Genomic DNA, 16,459 nt, shown 5'->3' with positions numbered 1-16,459 from the left:
AGGAGTGAGGGTGGGAAGTGGGAGGAAGGTCAGAGACATTCAGAATGAGATCTCTTTTGTCAAGGGAGAACACAAGGGCAAAACTTAGTCAGGCAATACTGTTGCCACGGGAACCAGGTTTTTCAGTTCTGGTATTTGTTAAAATTGAGACCTTCATATTTCTGTATTGAAAAGATTCCCGTGTATGAAAAATCCTGTCAATTTGACAGTTGCAGCTTATGTATAGCAAACTGCTTAATATTGTCCCTGTTTGCCCCCTGCAGGGTAAATTGATGTAGTGCATATGGGAGTCTGCACAGTGGAAGAGGAATCTCTTTTAAACTATAGGGATTCTATGAACTCTGAAGTGTGAAGACAACGGTTGACCACTATTCCTAACCCCCCAAATAGTGCTCCCCTCCCCAAGGACCACCCATTCTAGACTCTTGCATACTACTTGCATTCCCATTAGCTCTTCCCACCATCACGACTACCTGACTCTCCTGCCTCCCATCTATACTAGGTGTAATGTGTGGTAGCCAATTAACCTACCAACCAATACACCCTAGAAATGTACGAGGAGACCCATGGAGTCACAGAGAAAACGTGCAAACTCAAAACAGACAGCACCAAAGGTCAGGATCGAACCTGGGTCTCTGGAGTTGTGAGGCAGCACTGTGAAACACAAACTGATGTGCCACATAGACAGCATTTCCTCAAGAAAGAAATTGGTTACTTCATGATCACCCAGTATGAACCAATGTCTAGGGAATACCCAATGGATAGGTAATAAGAATACATTCAGCTGCCCAATGTTAAGAAAGAGTTGGACATCTTAGAAGAAATTGTCATCTGGATGGTAAACAGGAAAAAAAAGTGTGTCTACATCCATGAGAATGAAAAAGGGACACTCTGAACATTTTCCAGTTTGCTGCAGTGAGGACCGGAGTTTATTGATCCTTTATTGACTGCCACCCACCACACCTGAAGGTCGTACAAGAGTAATATGTTCCATCACTGCCTGGCTAACCATATCTTTTTTTGATCTTCCATAGCTTTGGCAGAATAATGTCATAAATCCAGTGAATTGGCTGTCAGTATTGATGAGAATAAACTTTTTTTTTGGCTAAACTGAGCCTCCTACAGGACTGACACAGACATCCCAGGAAATGAAGGTGTGATAGCACAGTGACTTCAGTTATTGTATTTCTTTCTGGAGCTTTTAGATCTTAAGTGAAGATGCACACTGTTAGTACACCCATATGGTGGTTATTTCCAGCAAATTTGGGCCAAAGTATTTATTAAAAGATTGAAAGTAGAACCAGATCATTCACCAGTGCCATGTATTTCTAGCATCTACTGTTTGTTAGTTTGTTTCTCATTCCCAGAATTTGCATGAAAAAGTCCAAAGAAGCATTAATTCTCTCTTCTGCACATTTGATCAGTGGCATTCTGTGATTTGTAGCTGTCTCTGTTTAAATACTCTGGAACCTACTTCTGATGCTTTGTTCCCTTGAGATTGGCAATGTCGTAATAGCTTAAGCACTTCCACAATTCATTGTGCAGATGCATACGATCTGTTTTCCATTTAAAATGGGAATGATGTAAGATCATTTTGATAAGCCAAACACTTATAATCTTTGCACATGGTGCAGTGCAAACATGGCCCTGATTTTCTTCTCTGAAAATAATGCGATTGCAAGCAGGTATGAAAGGTGGTTCTGAAGTTCTTTTCAGGATGAATGGGTAAAGTTGCAGTTCTGTGTTTCAAGGTGTATTGGTTAATCCCATTCCTTCTTGCTTAGTAGACAGACTTTATTGGATAGCAAGGGGGAGAAACTTCTTGGTGGTGTTAATGTAAACACACCATTCGTTTCAAGTGAAGCAAAATTTTTGAATAAATTACAAATGATATGGTTTATTTAATTTGTGGGGAAGATGGGAAGGGATTTGCTTCAATAAAAATTATCGACTGGATCTTCAGAATTGAGTCTGGTTCTTTCAACAGTGTTGTCTTTTGTGATCCCTCTATCACTGGGCAGTTTAATTTTCTATTTGAGAAACCTTAGAACGATATTTGATTTTTGTAATAATGTGAGGGGTGTAGTTGATTTTCTCACAAAAGCAAATTGCGCCAATAGAAGGTGATTTTCCTTTTAATATCTTGGAGAATCCCGCCAAAGTGTGTCATTGGGATGTACAATTCTCATTTCGTGCTATATTGAATTTATCACCAAAATTGAAATGTAATACCTTTTGAACATGGATCAATAATTAATAAGTAAAAGTTAACACACAGAATGTTCTGGTGTTCAGTCATATTTGCACTTGAAGTTTGTTGAAGTACATTTATTCTCTCCCACTTTAGTGAGGTGGCCCCATGTAAGACTCTACAAACTTATGATGAAAGATCTGACCCTAGTATGACGACCTGAGCAAATTATTGTCAAATAATTTTAAATAATTTGTGTATGGCTGCAGTTTCCACATTCTGCTTTGAAACCATGCACTTCTGTTTCTTTCAGGTGCAATACTGAAAGTGAATGGTACCAAATACATGAAAATATTATCAAGAAGCTAAATGCACGGTACAATCTAACAAGTTCAAATGCTGGTAAGTGGAAAATGTTTAACATTATGTGTCACACAAGGGAGGTTTTTCAATTCTGCTGGTCAGAATTATTTCGTGTGACCTGCTGAATATTACCAGTGGAGGTGTTGCTACTGGGATTACGTAAGCAGTGCTGATTTAGAGAATTGTTTCCTTTTGCAGTGATGGCTGTGTTGCTTCCTTGTGAGATGCAACTGTCAATTTTCATTGTTTATTTTCAGAACAGATGAATAAACTCTGATATATTGTCCAATCAAAACTAAATCAAACAACTGCACATGGAGTAGTTATGCCAATAAGGTCACAGCTATGAATAGTAAAATGCACACCTTCACTTCTCTGTCATGAAATGTTATGACGCTGTGGGTGAATAGCTCTGAGTGGAGATATGCTGAGATATAAGATTAAAGCCGTCCAAACCAGATCCCGAGGATTTGGAATATTTTTGATGCCCAACTCAACCATCATATTCTGAATCCTGGCCTGGGTGCCCCCAAACTCAGCACTGCAGGCCTTAGAGTGCTGAACATCAGTGAATTAATTTAAAAGTCAGCTCAATTTGAGCCAAGCCTGAGGATGTAATTATCTTCAGAACTAACCTAAAGTGAAGCAGAACCCGACACAGGCTTTTAGGTCCCCACAGAATTGGGTTGGGCAGCCAGGCTCCAGTTTGGGTTTGAAATGTTTACCAGTCTTACAGGAAGAAAATTCCTTGCCATATAAAAGGCATTTAGGCAAAATGGCTTGAGGCAGTCTCAAGCTAATTATCACAAGGCATTGGTGAACCCCACAAATCTGCACTTAATTCAGATTAGAAGCTATAAAAATCCTAAGATTTTTTTCCACCAATTATGATTGACATTCACGTTGCACAGAGCAGAGAGAGCTTACTCTCCTTGCTTTGCTTAAGAGTACTTGGTGCTGACCCCTAGCAGAAAATTGTGAAGAGTGCAAAATAGTTCCAAGCATTAAATTGACCAATCAACCAATGCAAAGATATTTTGATTCTTTTATTTATGAGCAGAATAGAGATATTTGCTACTTTAAAGGAGGCATTTGTGTTGAAGCACAAGGTTAGCACAGGGGCCGGGGAGGAATGAAAGCAAAACACTGTATATTACATCATTTGAAAATGGCTGGTAGTTTGTTCTACAGAACCATTAACATTTAAATGCTGCCTTAAAATATTGGCCTGTTTCCCTGTTGCAATAAACTTAGTATCCAACAATTAATATATTGGCTGTCTGTTGTACTTTAGTAATTATAAACAAGGGATTTATTTCCTGTATAGATTTTAATAAACTGTGATTGGTCACATCTTGTATTTGCAGTTTAAAGCTGCAGGAATAGAATGCACAATGGAGTTCATGGTAACAATTTAGAGAGCTATCATTTGTTCTCAGAAAAAAAGGAATATACTCCTAGGTTTTGTGCTGTGCATTAAGCAATGATATTTCTAATATGTAGTTTTGGAAATGACATTGTTTTGAAGATCCTGAAACAAAAGAAAACCTTGCACTGATGTTTATAATGATGAAAATTCAGATGGTGTTAGATTTTTATTTGATCATGTTGTAGAAGTAGAATTGTTTAGAATCATGAATAAATGTCTGACTACTGTTGCTATGCTGCAAGCAACCTTCATAACCTGCCCTGCCATCTTCAAGCATCCAGGCCTCCAGCTCTGTCTGTTCCTGCTCTCCCTTTACGATTGTACCAGTTCAGTTATATTCCTTTTATCATGTTTCTGCCTACTCCTTAAGTGTATATATTCTTCCCTATAGCTGTTTTGGAGTAATTAACTGAAAAGAGGAGTATTTTAATAGGTAACTATATTAGATTCATTTGTACCAGTGCAAAAGTACTTTGAATGTGATTGTTAAAAATCCCTGATCTAAAATGTATAATGCAAAGGAAGAACATTTTATTTAACCTCAAATAGATGTTACTGGGAAGCTGCCTGTTCTCATTTATTTAATATGCTTAACAATCATTCAATGTATGTAGATATCATCGTTTGCCAGAATACAATTAATTGAATGTCAGAATTGCAGTGAGTTGAATTAAGATAATCTGTTCCTTTCAATAAACTTAGTCAAATCAATACCTTCCAAACCGGCAGTTTAACATTGTGATTGTATCATGCATCACCTGTCAGAGTCAATTTAGACTTTTTAGTATATTCGATCCCTTTGTACCAGTGCAAAAGAATTTTGAAAGTGATTGTTAAAAATTAGTGATCCAAAAATGTATAAATTAAGAATAGAGATATTCAACCTCTGGTTGATGTGACTGACAGTTGAATCTAATACAGTAAGAAGTAGAAATCAGTCTGACAGTTAATGCACTATATAACCATGATGCTAAACTACTGGTTTAGCAGTTATTGATTTGACTAAGTGCTTTGAAAGGAACAGATTATCTTGGTCAGCTGTGCTTCGTGACCAAAATTGATTCAGAAAGAGTAAATTCTTCAGTTTATTGAATGAAATGTAAGGAAATGAATGTACAGTCACAGAGGGATACAGCAAAGAAATGGGCTCTTTGACCCACTATGTCCATGCCGACCTTTTTGCTCATCTGCATTAATCCCATTTGCCCATGAGGACTGTATCTGTCTATGCATTGCCTATTGAAGTGCCAGTCTAAATGTTTCTTAAATGTAGTGATGTTATTTGACCCCACCACATGCTCTAGCAGCTCCTTCTAGATCTGAACCACTTTGTGTAAAAACAGAAAAAAAACAATTACCCCTCATATCCCCTTTAAATCTCGTACATCTCACCTTAAACCTATGCCCTCTTATTTTTGATACCTCTACCAAGTGAAAAAGATTCTGACTGTCTACCTTATCTATGCTTCTCACAATCTTCTATTGGGTCACCCCTCAGCCTCCTTTACTCCATAACTGAAGTCTTGCAAATTAGGCAATGTCCTTGTGAATCTTTTCTGCATACTCTCTAGCGCAATGACATCCTTCCTATGGTGTGGTGACCAGAACTGCACACATTACTCCAAGCATTGTATAGTTGCAACATAACATCCCAACTTTTATATTCTGTGCCCTGACTGATGAAGGTAAGCATGCCACATGCCTTCTCCAGCTCCCTATTGACCTTTGTTGCCACTTCCAGGGAACAATGAACTCGGACCCCAAGGTCTCTCTGTTCATCAACTTTCTCTATCCCTATTGGACTTCCCAAAATACATCTACTCACACTTGTCAGGATTAAGTGTCACCTGCCAACAATCTGCCCAACTTTCCAGCAGATCTCTTTCCTGCTGTAAGCTTAGACAACCTTCCCTGCTATCCACAGCACCACCAATTTTTGTGTCATCTGCATGCTTATTAATCATACCTTCCTAAATTCACATCCAAGTCGTTAATATGTATCACAAACAGCAAAGGTATACCATTTGTCACAGACTTCTGATCAGGAACATCGTCCTTCTGCCACTACCCTCTGCTCCAATCACAAAGCCAACTTTGGATCCAATTAGACAGCTCACCTTGGATCCCATGTCCCTTAGCCTTCTGGACCAGTCTACCATGTGGAATTTTGTCAGATGCATTCCTAAAGTTCACATATGTACCACCCTGTCTTCATTAATCTCCTTTGTTACCTGATAAAAAATCTCACATTAGTGAGACAGGATTTCCTCCTCCTCAAAGCCATGTTGACTATCTCTGCCTTTCCAAATGTACATAAATCCCGCCCCTTTGAATTTTCTCCAATGATTTCTCTACCACTGATGTAAGGCTCACCGTCCTGTAGTTACCTGGCTTGTCCTTGCTGCCCTTCTTAAATAAAGGAACAACATTAGCTATCCTCCAGTCTTGTACTTCTCCTGTGTCTAACAAAGATGAAATAATTTGAGTCAGAGCCCCAGCAATCTCCTCTATTGTTTCTCATGGATTTCTGGGATAAATCTCATCTGATCCTGGAGATGTCCACAATTACACCTACTGGAGTATAATATCTGCAGTTGAAGAACAACTTGTATTAAGAAATGCATTTGTATTGGAAGTATTATAGGTCTGAATTTTGTTTTTGCATGTTGTGATACAATATATTGTTGTCAATAGTTGTAAAATAGATAAAGGATGGTTCATCTAAGAATGAACATCAGTCCATTATGTCAGCATAATGTGCTTTGCAAATATCAGGTTGTTTTTTAAAAAGTAGTTTGGAATGGGATCAAATGCCTGGGAATTTGATTTCACCTTTTTTCATAACTAAAACATTATCGCATAAAATGCCAGCACCAAATCAGATACTGTAAATAGATTGTGAAATTGGGTGCAAATGAATGTTCAGTAGCATGAATTTAGTTCCATCAAAAAGGTGCATTTAATTGTGACCTCTTGGGAGTGCTTCCATCAGGGCTCCCATTTTTCCCAGCTACTACCACTTTGTTGTACAGCAACCTGAGTAGCGTATTAGACCTTAAAGCTGGATTCCTCATAGTTGGATGGAATCATTGCACATTATGTCTGTAAGGAAGAAAAGAGGCTGGGAAGGCACAGAGGGTACATCAAAGTTCTCTGATAGAGGCATTGAATTGTTGGTGAATGAGGTACACGCCAAGAGAGAGAATCCATAAATGCCAAAGTTATTTGTTTTGTATCTTCCAATGAGGTAAAAACTGCTGGCAACAGGAGGGAGAATGCCCAGATGGGAGAGGAGCTCTCTTGGGAGCAACATCACGTCAGACTTCAAAAAATGGTGCAATAAGCTGCTGTTTCTGGCCGGTTGTATGTGTTTTACACATAAGGTCCATGTTATACGGTGATTATCTTCAATCAGCTGGATTCCATCATCACCCAAAAGTCAACCTTTTGCTCCAAAGCAGTGATGTGTACACTTTTGTTTGAGCAGCGACATCTGCCGACAACTTCACCAGTTCACCAGTGATTTCAAAAGCCTGAAGTGTGCCCTTAACATTTGAGGCCTAAGTTATGAAACACCATCTTTCCCTGCACCCTTGATGACAAATTTGTCATTATTGTTTCACTCACAAAGTCCTAGACTACCATCACACCTGTCCTGGCTTTCCTCAATTGACTTGTGTGCTTCAATATGTTGACTATAGAGTCAAACAAGCCCTTCAGCTCACTAGCTCCATGTTGGTCATCAAATACCCATCCACACTAATTTCTCCATGTTCCCATCACCACCTCCTACATTCTACCACTTATGTGTACACAGATCAATTCACAGTGGCAAATTAACCTACCAACTTGCACACCTTTGGATGTGGGAGGAAACTGGAGCATTGGGACAAGGGAAACCCATCCAGTCACAGGGAGAACATGTAAACTCCACACAAAGAGACACCAGAGATCAGGCTTGAACTCATTATTAGAGTTGTGAGGCAGTGCTACTGTGATGACCCCAAGTTTCTTATGACCTTGCTCTCCTTCATATCCACGCTGTCCTCCATGCACCTATCTTCACCAAGAACATCTCATCTCCTGTAGTCTCATTGTCCATTGTTCTGACATTTCCATGTTTGTATGGAATCATTGAGATGTTCTATAAATTGAACTTGGTTTGCCAAAAGAGGCTTTCGTATCCCAAAAAGTGTGTTAAGCACTGAATGAAACTAAGCTGTGTAGGAATCCAAACAATCATTCACAGACTTTATTCTAAAGGTGGTAGAAGCTTCTTGTCCATAGTAATACAAGGCACTTCCAGTGCTGTCATGTAGGATGCATTATATGCAGGATGATAATGTGGCTAGTAGGCTTGGCAATAAATTTCTAGTTCCCCCACTACAGTTTCCTGTGTAAATAATGTCACCTTTACACTCTAGATATTCCACATAAACAAGCACCATGCTGAAATTTTGAAACCAGGTCATATTTTTCCAAATAGTTTGAATCTGTTGATCTTGTTTCCTGGATGTACTCCAAATCTAGTGGTATTTCTTCACTGCCTTCTGGCAAAAGAATAAAAAATCCTTCTGGCATTCCTTTGTCATCAACAGCTTTATTGCATTCACAGAAAGTTTAATAATCTCCATTGAGCTTTGCATTGTAATACAACATTTTTTCTATATTTAATTTATGTGGAATGATAGATTGTTAGAGTTATGACTTGCCATATGGTGAGGGAGCAATAGCTGCTGTCCTCGGCTATTCTCCCTTGTTGGTAACCAGCATGGAAGCCTCCTTCAAGCTGAGGCCATTGTGTTGATTCCTGGAAAAGGAAACTTTGAGCATTTGGCTTGTTTGGCATCATTGACTTTTGGCATGAGGCATGATCAAGATGCACAACACTTGTGATTTTGGAGTAGGTTTTCTTTCTTTAGCAGTGACATGTTATAACTATATAAGTACTTAATGTGTATGTAGGTGCTTCTATAATTTCATGTATTAGCATTGATGGGTATATGTACAGGCATATGAATTAGAGTCAGCCTCTCAAGTCTGTTCTGCCATTTACTAAAATCATGGTTGATCTGAATTTTATTCCAACTCTGCATTCCTATTTACCTACAGTAAATTTGTTGACTTATTAATGAGTTGGTCACTGCATTGATTGGTCAATCATTGCAAGAATACACATTGTGTGGCAATCTTAAGCCCTGAATAGGGTGTAGTCTGTCTCTGAAGCCTGACTCAGTGTATACCTTATTTACCCTTGTATACAGGAAATAGACACAAATTTAATCAATCAACAAAGGTACTTTATTCACGAAACTGTTTTCTAAACCAGCTGCTTCCAGTTGTTTCCATTTAAACTCTCTCCAAAATCTATTCCCCAAATTGAGGACAGCACAGTAATACAACAGTTAGTGCTGCTACTGCACAGCTCCAACAACCCAGGATCGATTCAGACCCTGTGTCCCGTTTGTGTGGAGTTTGCATGTTCTCCCTAAGACCAAGTGGGATTTTGTTGAGTGTATGGTTTCTTGCCACATCCCAAAAATGTACTAGTAGTTTAATTGGCTGTAAATTGCCCCTAATGTAGGATAATCAGGGGGAAGATGATGGACGTGAGATACAGTAGGATACAGAGAAAATAAGTGGGGGAATGGAAATGTAGAGAATGCTTGAGAGCTGATACAGATTTGATGGACCAAATGGCTTCCTTTTATGTTATAAGTAAATATGATACTTGAGAAGGCCCAGCCTGCAGATAATACAATTCATAAAGTGGGTGACAGCAATAAAAGAACAATTTTTGTCCATAAAATGATGCACAATCCTTTCCTGTTATCACTGATTATGAATGAAATTTCATGCAAGATTGAACAGTGAAGATATTTACCAGAATCTTAGTGCTTATATTGACATATTAGCATTCAGCAAACATTGGTTGCAGGGGTTGCTGTCAACCATTAATGATGGTAAATCGTCCATTGCCCTGATGAGCCCTGATGCAGGGTTTGGACCTGAAACATCAACAATTTCTTTCCTCCCGTAGATGCTGCATGACCCACTGAGTTCCTCCAGCACATTGTTTGTTGCTCCTGATTCCAACATCTGCAGTCTCTTGTGTATATGGTTCCCACCCAATTTTAGTGGGGCCAGGCATCATTGCCATTCTTATGAATGAATTGTGCTTGTATGGTGTGGAAATTAAAATCTAATATTGGCACAGAGAATGATTTGATTTCTTATTATGTGAATGAGTTAGGAATGTAGGAAAGTGATGGAGTGGAAATATGTGTGGGTTGTGAGTTATTCATTCTATAGCACACATCAGTCTCTATCCCCATTAATTTCAGAATCATAAAAATTACTATAAGTTACAAAAGTAACTAAATAATACAAAAGAGAAATAATGAGGTGGTGTTCATGGGTTCACTCAATATTGCACAAATTAAATCTTGTCATCAAATTAAATCTTGTCATCAATGTAGGAAGAGCAGGCATACAGTATATATCAACTGCATTTCACCTGTGACAGAGTTTTTGCCTGGGGTATTATTGGGTAAATAGATTAGGGTTAGCAGATGATGATGTGTTTGGCAACTACTTGCCAGAGGCACAAAGAGAACTGCCACATGACCTTGAGTGGATGCTATCCAGCTTTTAGCTACCTTCAAAGGTAATTCAATAAGCAGGCCCTTATAGCCCTGGTTGGTCAAATGATCTATGGAATTATAGAATGTGAGAAACTGTATTTCTGAGACGTGGGTGATTCTGGCAAGACCATATTTAGTGTACAACCTCCGTTACTCTGGTGAAATTGAAATTTCTGTTGGAACTGTTCAAATTCAAGTGAGAATGAAACTTGTTCCACTGCATTAGATGGGGAATACTGAGATATTGCTGAGGGAGGAAAATCCTGGGTATTCCCATGAATGAGCATTGATATACGACCAAGTCAAAATGGAACTTAGATCTCTGTGCTCTTTAGATATAGGATGCTAGGTAATGGTACATATCAGAAATTGTTATATCTCTTTCATAAAAATAGAAAATGCTGGAAATATCAAAGTGATATTTCATTAATTTTACCTGCCATCTCCTCTAATACTAAAGTAATTCAATTTCAACTGGAATGTACAAATTGCAAATTAGAACTGAAAATGAACAAATATATCTCAGCTAAACTTCATGAGCCAAAACCAAAATGAATGATCATTTCCTAACAAAAAAAGTGGCAGTGAAAATAACCTATACCACATATCTTCAGCTGTTGTTTCAATTACCTTTTAAGACTAGACCTCCCTGCATAACTTGGTTTACACTGATGAAATTAATGCACAACAGATTCCTACCAAGAATTAGGAGTTTGCACCTAAGCTCATCAGCAAAACATTGCTTCTATCTTGCCAGTCTTTTTGTGAAGTGCGCATGTGGTACATTGTGGATGAAGACCAAACGTTGCTCCCTCTAGTTGAAATTTTGGCTATCATATTGTCCAATATATGATTTGACCAACAATGGAGGTCAGTCAGTGACTACATAGTGGACCTTTTGATGTGCCAGTCAGGTCTAAAGCTTTTAGGGAAAGAGGGAAGGCAGAAATTAGCCAAAAATAATATTTTGTACAGTGCCACAGAGATGCCCACAGTGTAGAATTTTACTGCTTTCTTCAGTAATAGTATACTCCATATTAATCATAAAACAACTGTTGATCAGAACTTTGCGGGTACTGCAGCTGTCTCGCAGCTCCTGTAAGCCAAGTTCAATCTTGCCTTTGGTGTTGTCTGTGTGGAGTTTGCACATTCCCTCTCTGTGACCAGGTGGGTTTTCACCCACATCCCAAAAACATGCGAGTTAGTAGGCTAATTGGCTGCCGTATATTGCCCCTTTTGTAGATGGATTGTAAGAGAATCAGGGGATTACTGTTGATGGGCCTATGACAGGAAAATAAGTGGAAGAATAAGATTGACAGGATTGTTCTGAGACCTGGCACACCCTCAGTCAGCTAAATGACGTCCTATATCATAACGAAATATGAGAAATGAGTACAGTGCTCCTCGGCAGAAACTGAGCAATTTCTGTACCATTTGTGCATTTGATTAAATATGAAATAGACAATAAGGTCAGTTGCAGAAAATTAGGAAATGGAAAGAGCCTTAAAAAAAGATTTGCCAAAGTTTCATGCTAGGCTTTAGGTTCAAAACATAAATCTGTTTCTTAATGGAGGAACAAGAGACTGCAGATGCTGGAATGTGGATCAATACACAAAGTGCTGGAGGAACTCAGCGGGTCAGGCAGCATCTATGGAGGGAAATGGACAGTTGACGTTACAGGTCAAGATCCTTCATTAGGACTGCAGTTTGAGTACGTTGACGTTGTTGAGATGTCAAAACTATTATAATATATACAGGGCATAACAATTCTGACTAGGAATATGTTTATTGATTGACTATGAAATATGTTTAACACCTGAAACATAAAAACTTGCTTCTTGTTATTAAAATTGTTCCACCCTTCCAAGTTGGAAGTTGTTTGTTTGATGATTGTTGCAGAATAATTTACAGATCTACCCCTTAGCACACAGCAGATTTCAACCATGATATATCGCAAGTACTTGTCTCCTGGTATTTTATCAATAATATGCAGATTTATTTGCTGGTAATTAGTTTATAACCTTAGGCCGACCATTTATTTTGTGAATGTTTGGGGGAAATTCTACAAAATAGTTTGACTTGGTTCATATTTGCTGCAGAACTTTTGACAGGATTTATAATTGTAGGAGTAGGCTTGGCCACTTCAAACCTCCATTGTATTTTTATCCAGAATTTCCAAATGTCCTCATGATCAAAGTCAGAATCAGGAAAAATGCTAATTCTCTGTTTTTATTTGACACAAATAAAATTAGATATTTTAGGAGGTTGATCTGTGTTCATCAATGTTATGGTGAAGGTGGAATGTTCTGCTTCTTAGATCGGGTGTCAGTATAACATTTTTTGGGGGAATTTACAGCATGGAACAAATTGGGGAAGGAAAATAATTCCTTTCTCCCCTACATTATGTCTTAACCCTGGGTTATCCATTCAAAACAAAAGGCCAATATGTGGCTTGCAGGTCCAGAGCTTTGACAGTGGCTATTTTGTCACTTGTGGGTTAATCCTAAATTGATGTGCCTGAGATATCTTATGGATCTTCAGTTAAATAAAAATATAATGTTACTTTGGTCAATCAGCAAATTTCTATAGTGTATATTTCAGACCAAATTCTTGGATATTTTCTCAACCACAGAGTATCATTTAGTTTTGCACTGCCACGAGCTTTTTATTTTTCAGTGCCACCGTTCTTTATTAGATGTCTAAATGCCAGTTTCATGCAGTGGACTTGCACCATGTAGAAGATGGTAAAACGCAATCTCACTTCACGTAGCACTTTCAGAATTAGGAAAACTTGTTAAGTAGTAATGTGGTTTAGATCCAGCACCATGTCTTTGAGAGGAGTAACGACAACTTTCTCTGGCCCTATCCTGTATATTTTGGTATATTTCCAAAAAATAACAAAATGTTAATGGTTCCATTGCTTGATAGACATGGCCTTAGGCTTGCACATTCCTAATTGGTGTTACTATGACACTGAATTATAGAACAGGTGTAGACCACAGATATTGTTGATTTTCCTTGGTATACTCTATAAAATTGAATGTGCATCATATCTGGAAGTTTATTAAATGAGTCCATTTAAGTTCTAACCAAGCTTGTTTTTAATGGATCTGGTTGCTAGCAGCATGCTTTAGTTGCACTGTGCAGGTTGACCAGATCAAATGAGAAAACTGTTATCCTCTCATCAGGGTACATTTTGATGCAGTTGGGACTGTGAAGGGAGGGAGCATCGTATTTTGCTCAGATAATTGCAAAGCTAAATTTAAGAGATATCACCTTTCAAAAACTTGAATTGCATTGATTAAGTACTAACTTCACAAGAAGGAGCAATAGAACAAATATGTAACTCAGTGTGATAAGCTACTGATCCGAGCGTACAATTTAAATGTATAATTCCTGCTGCTTCCCATTACAAAATAATAATTGAATCAACAGAAGCAAGTTAATAGGAACTGTTATTTTCCTTACCAATCTTGGACATTCATAAGGTTTTGGGTTTTTTCCCAGCTGATTTTAACTCCTGTTTCATTGCAGAAGATTTTCCTTCACTCTCCATGAAATCTCAAACTGTTGTGTGTCTGTTCTTGGTTCAAGGCTTATCTGTGGCACTGCAGCTGCTGCATGGAGATATTGATCAGATCCGAAGAGAGTACCCAGTTTTGTTTACGAGAGGTGTGGCTATCACCAGAAAATTGGGCTTCTCAGATATTATAATGCCAGGTACGTTTGAAAAGTAATCTATCGACAAGATGAAACTATTTTATTTTCTCCAGGATGCTCTCGTAGTATAGAGATTTCAAAAAAAAAATCTGAATTTATAAATTATTTACATGAGTTTTACGACTTATGATTTAGCTTTAAAGACTTTGAATTATCTAAGTAACTCATACTCAAAGTAATCAAAAAGGCTAATGTTATAATGGATTCGGTACTAGTCACACTCTGGGGTAAAGTCTCATTCCAGATTTTTGTACATACTCACAGGTGACCCTTCAGACCAGTACTGAGGGACTGCTGTACCGAGAGGGCACTGACTTCTCAGATTCACACTCTTGGGGCCTATTCAAAGAGAAGAGGGGATTTATCAATGATGTCTTGGCCAATATCTTTCCTCAACCAACACCGCTAAACTGAGCAATTTTCTGGTATAAAATAAAACCAGAAAATGCTGGAAATGCTCAGTGGGTCAGACAGCATCTATGGAAAGAGAAACAGAGTTAACATTGCAGGTTAAATCGGAAAGGGAGATTTTGGTGGGGGTGGGGTGGGGAAGAAATGTTTAAAGTCACGGAGAAGGTGGTGAAAGAGAAAGATAGAACAAAGAGAATATCTGTGATAGGGTGAGACCAGGATTGCAGTGGGGATGAGTTGTAAGGGTCATCCAGTCAAGTGTGTTAATGGGAGCAGTCAGGGGTGATAATATAGACAAAAGAAACACTATGTTATTACCAGGCTGTGGGACCTATCCAACAGTTCAGACTGTACTGATGGAGAGAAAAAAACTGAGCCTGTAACACCTATAAATGACAGAGTAGAAAATGGCCAGCCCTGATTATCGACACAAAAAATCCAATATCAGAACCTGGACTGTGGAACATTTGAACAGCACAGTAACAGACCCTTCAGCCCACCATGTCTGCACCTACCATGATGCCAATGTAACTTAATCCCATCTGCCCGCATGTGGTCCTTATCCCTCTATACCCTGCCTGTTCATGTGTCTGTCTAAATGTCTCTGAAGCTGTCATATCTGCTTCTACCACCTCAATGTTCCAGGCACCTACCACTCACTCTCTGTGTAAACAAAAAACTTGCCCTGCAAATCTTATTTAAACTTTCCTCCTCTTGCCTTAAACTTATGCCGCCTTGTATTTGACATTTCCACCCTGGGGGGAGAAAAGACACTGGCTCTCTACTCTATCTGTGCCTCTCATAACTTTATATACTTCTGTCAGGTTGCCCCTCAGCCTCCAACACTCCATAGCAAGTGATCCAAGTTTGACCAACCTCTCCTTATAGCTACTTCACTCCAATCTAGGCAACATCCTGGTGAATCTTTTCTGCACCCTCTCCAAAACCTCCACATCCTTCCTGCGGTGTGGTGACCAGAACTGTACACAGTACTTCAAATATAGCCTAACCACTGTTTTAAACAACCACAACATGAATTCCTAACTTCTAAACTGAATGCCCCGACCGATGAAATAACTTTCCCACCCTATCCAATTGTGTCGCCACTTTCAGAGAGTTATGGACTTGTAAGCCAAGATCCCTCTGTACGTTAATGCTCCTAAGGGTCCTGCCATTTACTGTTTTTTTTCTCGCATTTGACCTCCCAACCTGCAATACCTCAAACTTGTCTAAATTAAAATGCATCTGCCATTTCTCCACCCAACTTTCCAACTGAACTGTATTCTTTATCCTTTGACAACCTTACTTGCAATCCACAATTCCACCAATTCTCATGTCATCTGCGTACTTATTAATGAGACCACTTATATTTTCAACCGAATTCATGCATATTACAAACAACAGAGGTCCCGTCACTAATTCTTGCAGAACACCACTGGTCACAGACCTCCACTCTACTTGGAAGAACACCCCTGCACCACTACCATCTGTCTCCTATGACCAAACCAATTTTGTATCCAGTTTACAAATTCACCATGGATCCCATGTGATTTAATCTTCAGGACCAGGCTACCATGAGGCATGTCAAATGAAGTTGGCATTTGCTGTTTATCGATCCAAATAATTTTGACTTTTGTTTGAATATATCCATTGTTGTTCTATATCTTCCTCCAATCCAGAAAATCCTCTTCCCTTGCCAAA

General features: G+C 38.7%; 1 protein-coding gene across 18 annotated transcripts in view; it reads left to right on the top strand.

Annotated features, from left to right (window-relative positions):
- LOC127578488 (dedicator of cytokinesis protein 4-like) overlaps positions 1-16,459 on the top strand; it is a 719,988-nt gene that overhangs the window by 128,350 nt on the left and 575,179 nt on the right. For all 18 annotated transcript variants that reach the window (XM_052030584.1, XM_052030581.1, XM_052030587.1 and 15 more), the window contains exons 12-13: positions 2,505-2,593; positions 14,222-14,347. In XM_052030584.1, the coding sequence (XP_051886544.1) occupies positions 2,505-2,593; positions 14,222-14,347 (215 nt within the window). The remainder of the gene's footprint in view (positions 1-2,504; positions 2,594-14,221; positions 14,348-16,459) is intronic.

This window comes from Pristis pectinata, chromosome 15 (genome assembly GCF_009764475.1).
Source record: "Pristis pectinata isolate sPriPec2 chromosome 15, sPriPec2.1.pri, whole genome shotgun sequence".
Lineage (NCBI taxonomy): Eukaryota > Metazoa > Chordata > Chondrichthyes > Rhinopristiformes > Pristidae > Pristis > Pristis pectinata.
Note: the sequence above shows the minus strand (reverse complement) of the source record. Positions and strands in the feature narration are given on the sequence as shown.